The sequence below is a fragment of the Pongo abelii genome, chromosome 6, assembly GCF_028885655.2.
Source record: "Pongo abelii isolate AG06213 chromosome 6, NHGRI_mPonAbe1-v2.0_pri, whole genome shotgun sequence".
NCBI classification, from domain to species: Eukaryota; Metazoa; Chordata; class Mammalia; order Primates; family Hominidae; genus Pongo; species Pongo abelii.
The window spans coordinates 93,132,361-93,140,228 of NC_071991.2; the positions used below are offsets into that span (position 1 = coordinate 93,132,361).

Genomic DNA, 7,868 nt, shown 5'->3' on the forward strand with positions numbered 1-7,868 from the left:
GTAAATAGGAATTTGTGATAGCATATAATGAGAGAGAAGTATAAACGATCAACAATTGAGGATAGGGAGACTAATAATGATGTCATGGCCAGAAATAGGGAAGTTGGTAAATGGAGGGCAGTTTGAGTGGGAAGATACTGAATTGTACGTATTAAAGGATTATTTATGTTTCTTTTAGTTAAAAACACCAAATCCATTTTTTTTTGTTTTTAACTAACAGAAAACACAAAACAATGGATTATCTATGTGTAAGATGTACCATTTTGGGGAAGCTGGCTGAAACAAAGAAATAAAAGTACTATCAAATAGATGGAAGTAAAATGTAAGATCAGTGAAGGATGGAGGATTGCACCTTAAGGCAATGAGAAATCTGCAGAAGAAATCAAGAAAGAGTAAAGAAAATAAGGACAGTATAATGGCACATACCTCACAGAAAATAAAAGATGTTTAAGGAGGCAGATTTCATCCATATCAAATGCAGCGATAAGTTTTAAAACAATGGAGGCTTACTTCAGGGTCAGTATCATGTGAGGCACGGGGTGGTCACAGGTTGCAATAGATGGTAAAGTTATGGAGAAAGTTAGTGCTGGAAAATAAGTTTGTTCAGAAGCCTGGCCTGGAGGCATGAGTAAATAAGCAGAGGTACGCAAAGTCCTTTAAAATTTAGTTCCCTGTAACAGTTGCTAAGGATATTCTGAGAAAAACCTATCAATAAAACAGAATGTTTCTATGTGGTGAAGATGGTTTTGCTTTGAGGGTCTTCTTGGTTCCTCACTGGAGAATTTCACTCTCCAGTTAATGGCTACAGCATTCTGCCTGCCAGGACATAGTCCCGCCAAGTCAAGGGAAGCACCTACAAAAGACTTATGGAGACTCTTTTATTAGCCCAACTAGGACACTCTGAAACTTCTGAGTTATTAACTTACTTATAATGGCTGAAAAAAATGCCTTTGGGGCACCACATAACTTAAAAATAACATCCCTATTTCTTACTATACTATATTACTACATTTTGCCATCTGTTCCACAAATCGTGGTTTGTGGATACCAGTTTCCACACCTGAGTAATCACATCGAAACTTCATCTATGCCGGGTCTCATCAAGGCAGGAAAGAGCTGAGTCTGGCATTCCTGGCCAGGACCTATCACAGGGACAAAAACATGCTTGTCATTAATAGCCTTTATTGCCAAAGTGTTTGTAATTATTTCCTCTACATTTCTTTTATATTGAAAAAGATGAATATTGCTTTCATTTTTGTATTCTCAAAGGTGAAATCTGTCAGCATACTGTGAACCACCTTTATACTGTTATCATAAGATCTTGGGCCACAGGAAGACCTGATTGTTTTTGGTTAGATGAATGTATAGTAGAAAGGTAGAGATAGCTATTGATAGCACTGTGCAAAAAATCCTCACCTATTTTCTTTAATCTTTACAACAATTTTTCAGGTTAGTAAGTTATCTCCACTTTACAAAGAACACTAAGGCAAGAAATATACATGAATGCCCTAAATCACACAATAAATAGTTGTGCCAATATTTGACTCTAACTCTGCCTCATGTGAAATCATTTACTTACTAGTCCAGCTATTTGTGATAAAAACATGAGCTATTTGTTGAAAGCCTTATCTCACTCTTCTTACTCTGAATTATAATTATTTATAGAAATAATGTGAGTAATTTAATATATCAAAAACATGACAAAAGATATTTGAGCACTAAAGGTATATTAAAACTTAATATTTGCTAGACCATCTGATCCTTTAGAGCAGGAACTGGATTTTACGTGTTTATTTTGTAATCTCTTGTAAAGGACAGCCTATGAAAATGTAAGGGATGTTCATTGAATTGATTAACTGATGAATTTTTTTGTAAGAAGCCAAAGTGAAAGGAGCCCAGTTCTCTAAAGAGAGGTCCTTGTAGAAACATTGGTCACTACAATCTGGAGGGCATAATCATTCCTGAAAGAATGTGGGAAGTGGTATTTGTTCTGTCCATTGAAAACCAAATGTTAAAAAATAAATTTTAGAAATTTTCCTTTCACTCTTACTGTGACTGCTATACTGAAATGTATTTTTTCTAATGATTAATTGAATCATTAGGGAGAAAGCCCTCTTACTTTACAATATTGATATAAAATGATCTCAAGGTCATTGATATGAAGTGACCACCAATGTAAATATCTTCAGAATACACACACACACACACACACACAGATGTAATTATTTAGCATCTTTGTGTATGTATGATTTTCAGGGTTTCATTATGTGACAGTGAAAATGAAAAAATTCAAGATAGGTAGTGGAAAGGGTGGTGGATTGTTATTTTCTCTCCTGTATACTTCAGTGCCATTTACTTTTTTGTTCTTGCAGGTGAAGACAGATGACAGAGTGGTTAAGATGGACCTTGGTTTACTCTTCCTAAAGTTACACAAATCAGATGCTGGGACCTATTTTTGCCAGACAGTAGAGCATAGCTTTGTCCATACGGTCCGTAAAATCACCTTGGAGGTAGTGGAAGAGGAGAAAGTCGAGGATATGTTTAACAAGGATGATGAGGAGGACAGGCATCACAGGATGCCTTGTCCTGCTCAGAGTAGCATCTCGCAGGGAGCAAAACCATGGTACAAGGAATTCTTGCAGCTGATTGGTTATAGCAACTTCCAGAGAGTGGAAGAATACTGCGAGAAAGTATGGTGCACAGATAGGAAGAGGAAAAAGCTTAAAATGTCACCCTCCAAGTGGAAGTATGCCAACCCTCAGGAAAAGAAGCTCCGTTCCAAACCTGAGCACTACCGCCTGCCCAGGCACACGCTGGACTCCTGATGGGGTGAGACTATCTACTGTCTTTGAAGAATTTATATTTGGAACGCAAAAAAGTAAAAAAAATAAATAAATCATCCAACTTCTTTGCATTACTTAAAAGAGATTTCTGTAATACAGGAATGACTATAAAGGTGTTATAATAAATTATTCTACATACTGATTTGACTGGATAAACCACATAAAATTAACTAATTTTTTTAAATAAATGCATTGCTTAATGGTTTCTCATTATGTTTATCAAAAAACAACTATAGCTGTCATTTTCAGTACTTGGCTGCTTTTCTGTGAAAATTATTATTTTACTTTTGGAAGACTTAAGATTATTAGAATATTGAAGAAAAATTAGAGACTTTTATAATCATGGTAAATATAAAACTAAATATGTTTTAATATTTCTGAATTTTTCTTTTCCATCACAATGTAAGATATGCAGAATACAAGATACTTTGGCATTCTCATGTGAACTTTCTGTACTCTTTAAGGATTATTTTATTAGTGTTGTTTAAGCCATGAGGGTTAAGTAGCAGGTGTGTTGTGAGTGCTGTAACCCATGAAAGGAAAAATGTGGTCGTTCTGAGGCTTGTGCCCTTTGTAAAATATTCATTAAAATACATCCACATTATTTTTGCTTTATAACACAGTCTTTAATTTTCACTCACCGTGGAAAGAAAAACTAAGGTAACTTCTCAAAAAGATGTCAAATCTTCTCAGAAAGAGTGTTAAATCAGATGAAGTTATAGTTAGATTTCTAACTACTGTAAAAGATTTTTGCTGCCCTCTTGTGGTAAACAAATTATATTCTCACACATTTCTTTTTTCTCTATAGATGGCTATCTGTTTAGGAAAGATTTGAAAGCAGATTATCAGTAGATACATGGATACATCAAGTTCATTTGCAGAAACAAATAACTGAAATAAAAAACGTGTTAATCCTTATATCATACTTTAATACGAAAGTATTGTTTATAGATAATTTATTATCTCACAAGTCAAAAATGAAGATTTTGCAGCACTGAAGATTTATTAAAGCTCCAAATTTTAAGTTTCTAAATAATCTTCGCTGAAATCTAAAATATACTAAAACAACCATGTTTTCTTTGTGAAAAAAGTATTAAAGTGATTTGCTCTCAAATATCAAATTTTCTTCTCTCTTTTATATTAAGAGACAGGAAATTGTTTCATTTCACTTAACTACTGAGATATTCAGAGCATTTTTACCTCTCTCTTAAATATTATAAAAAACAATTGTATTTTTAAGAATGTTTATTTATCAAAGTCTTTCCTTCTTCTATTAAATATTTAGCAATTACCTTTCCAAAGTATGAAATTTTATAAGATGTTTTCACCTAAATAAAAATTGAAAGCAGGTGGATTACACAGAACCATTATGAACACTTATTTAGATATTAATCTTAAATAGTGTTTATTTCAGTTTTCAAAGTTAGCTTATAGATTATACATTTAAGTTAAAGTGCTGATAACTCATAATCACTTGCAATTTCATTGTAAAATTAACAAATACATAAATATTTTAAGAAAAATTTAAGTTTATTCAGATAAGTCACCATGCTTCAAAAGATCTAAGAAATGCAAATATACTGAAAATTGACATCCTCTGAAAATTCCACTTGCTATTTACCCAAGAATCCACTGGAGGTCATTACTGCCATTAAATAACAGCTGAAAAGACTGTAGTGAAATGTATTTTTAAAAACTATATTCAGTAAAAGCCTGCTCAATTTGGAGAAATAGAATCACAAACACAGATCACAGGGGCCTTACAAAGTTTATGTCTGAACAAGTAAGTCAGTTAAGTACACTTTATTGAAAATTGCTTTCCATTAACACACAAGAAAGAAAGCAGAATTTTCTCCTGTATCTGAATTTTAAATTTAAAAAGGCAGATAAGACATAAATAGTTATCATTTTAATCACAGTAACACAGACAAGTAGTTAATAATGATGATAACAATGGTGTAACTTGTAAACTAAATATTTGGTAACTGAAGCAATAGGCAGAGGAAAATAGCTTTTCTATGACACAAGTCATAAGAAGTCCATATACTGAAGAGCGTTTGATTAAAATAAAGTGACTATTAACCAGAAAAGAAACATTTTACATAAAGTGCTAAAATTTATTATAGGAAAATAAATCAAACCCAAAGAAAGTTTATTCAATGCTAATTTGAAAGAAAATTGATAAGAAAACTTTGAGGGCCCAGGTCCACAATTTGGTGAGACCACTAAATTTTACATATAATTATACACACACATATGTACATATGTATGTATATAATCTTGCTTCCCGCCTGTTTATGGCAGTACTGAAGAGAACTGGGAAAGAAGAGGGGGGGAGAGAGAAAGACGAAGAGAGAGAGAAAGCAGTTTCCAAGGATATGTTTCATGTCCCATCATTTTCTCAGTTTCTCCCTCTCTCTCCCAACACACGCACACACACACACACACACACACACACACACCTCACATACTATAAAATAAATCTTCACTGCCCTATCAAAATACAAATAAATCAATCTATGCTGTTCTGTCCTTCTTGAGAATCTAAAACATACCACAAAAATATATCCCCAGTCTTTTGTTCTGTCTGAGGTTAGAATTAATTCAAATTCAGAATCTGTTGAGAAATGCCCAGGCTTTAAAAATTAAAAATGGATGGATCTTCTCTGAACTCAGGGAGGGCACATACTTAGACACCTACAAGACTTAGAGGAATTAAGAGTTCGCCCTTCATCTCACCAAATTTTCCCCATTTTTCTCTTTCTTGCAGAAGGAGAGAAACCACGCTGTCTAGCAACATTGAGCAAAAATCATAACCACTCATCCTAATTTCTAAAGGGCACCTCCATCTAGGGCCAGTCTCCTGCTTCTTTAGACTTCTTCTATCTTTGTTACAGGAGAGGACCTGTGGATAGACTGAGTTTTGACATAAAACAATGCCCATTCACCTCCTCCTTCAGCACAACATCGCCCATTGGGCAAGAGATTCAGATTTGTTAACAAGAAAGATTTTACTTCGTGATTCCACGTCTATAATTCTATATTGCTAATTTTTTTCTTTTGTGTGAATTACTGAATATTTCAGTGCAGAGCTATCAACTTGGAGAAACAGGGATTAAAAACAAGGATAAACACTAATAAGAGCTCTAGAAAAAAGGGAACAGAAAGTCTTTGCCTGTTTAGTAAGTGGCAATTCCATACGTATTTTAGAGTTTTTTCTATCTAAAATTAGTTAAATACTTAGAATGTTTGTATGAGTGTTCAATATTTGTTATAGGTTTTAGGGTTTTGTAAATCTTCGTAGTAATTATGAACATTTGTAAAATTTGTAAAATACAATAAATCATTTTGAGTGTTGGTGTTAAGCATGAAACAAACACAGCAGCTGTTGTCCTTAAAAATGAATTGACCTGTGACACCTGTAGTCTAATAAACATATTAAGAAAAGTACTTAGTATTGTATAGATATTTGGATTCCAAGAGAAAATACAACATTTATAATAAGAAGTCCATACTCTTTTTCTTACAGCAGAGCATCACACTGAGTTCCATTTTAAAAAAGGACTCATTTTTCAGGCCAACAACTGTTGCATTTGAATCAGATATAAATAATAGATTTTCCACAAACACTCAGCTGATTGTAGCAGTGTTATTTAAGCTGGTATGTTTATTTTTTTTCTTGGAAGGATAGCTTTATATTTTGGCTTTCATTATAAATTGATTGTGTTCTGCTTGTGTTTAAATGGCTTACTTATAAGCTAGAGCACTATATGGGAGTGCTCTTCTCTGTATGATATCCTTTTATTTGCTTGGCTGGGTTCATAACAGTGTGTGCCATATTCTTTCTTTTGACTGATTCTAAGCCATGAGACTTATTATCATCTGGTGGCAAGCTGCAGGGACCATTAACAGTGTGTCTCTTTGACTACAACGTGGATCTGCCACTACACACTATGTAATTTGTCTGTACCATTATGTACAATCTCTATTTGGCTCAACTTCGATGAAAAAGAAATAAATATTTGCTAAACTCTCAAGTGTCGTCTGGGGAGCATTTTCTAATTTTTTGCCAACTGAACTCAAGTTTTTTATATTAAGCCTAAATGTAAACATACAATGCCAGACTACCACTGTTTTTTTGGGTTTTTTTTTAGAAGTTAGAAAAGAATTCAGTTTTCTTTCCTGGGATATTTATAAGCCAACTTTCCTACAGAGGAAAAAGTCTGTTAAGCTCATTGCCTTGCAGCAGTTGGGTTTATTTATGCAACCCCGTGTTGCTAGGACCAGCAGTCAGAAATTCCTTTCAAAGCTTCATCATCCAGATAAGAGATATGAAAAATGAAAGTTTTTAGAATGGTAACTCGTTGAATGTTTATGATTTTTGCAAGCCTCAAGTCCTAGCTTAATGTATCTGAATTGCTATTTTCTCTGTTATTTTTGTAAGACCTTGGGAAAGTCATTTAAATGAAGTGTGGTGTTAAATAAACTTTTGGGGGCACATTTTGTTTTTGAGGCAAATTTTATTGTATTGGTAAGGAATTAGTTACAATGTTTTAAAAGAAAAAATTGGCAGCAGATCATGGAGTGTGTCTCTGGCAGCTTTATGATGTGACAATGACATTAATGGTAGTTGTTTATCATATTTCAACCTTGCATTCATTTATAATATAGGCCTACTTTTAGTATAGTATTTGATGAACTAATTGAAACTGTTCTTCAGATACATTTTCAGTCTTTAGTCAGAGGAAGAAGAGAGACAGTTATGGTAACTAGAAATCTGTTGCTTACTATTCAAAGGAAACAAAGGTATCCACCCATCTTTTTATTCAAAAACGGTATGCCAGGCACTGAACCAGGCACTGTATAAAGTGTAGAAATGTTAATAACCCTATTATTACACAGATAAATAAAAATTAAATTATATTTTTAGAGGCTATGTTTGCAGTGTATATTGGAAAAAAAATCCCAAATCTTCATTTTACTTTATAGTGCGTGAAATGCAACAACAGTGTAGTTTAATACAAG

The 7,868-nt window shown here is 33.4% G+C and overlaps 1 protein-coding gene across 2 annotated transcripts in view; it reads left to right on the forward strand.

Moving 5' to 3' along the window:
* SEMA3E (semaphorin 3E) overlaps positions 1 to 6,877 on the forward strand; it is a 290,196-nt gene extending 283,319 nt beyond the window's left edge. The window contains exons 17-18 of one of the 2 annotated variants that reach the window (XM_054559579.2): positions 2,373 to 2,829; positions 5,614 to 6,877. In XM_054559579.2, coding sequence (XP_054415554.1) covers positions 2,373 to 2,825 — 453 coding nt within the window. In that variant the 3' untranslated portion in view covers positions 2,826 to 2,829; positions 5,614 to 6,877. Of the gene's footprint in view, positions 1 to 2,372 lie in introns of both variants that reach the window. The other variant, XM_024249880.3, reaches the window with a different exon arrangement.
* The last annotated feature ends 991 nt before the right edge of the window (positions 6,878 to 7,868 follow it).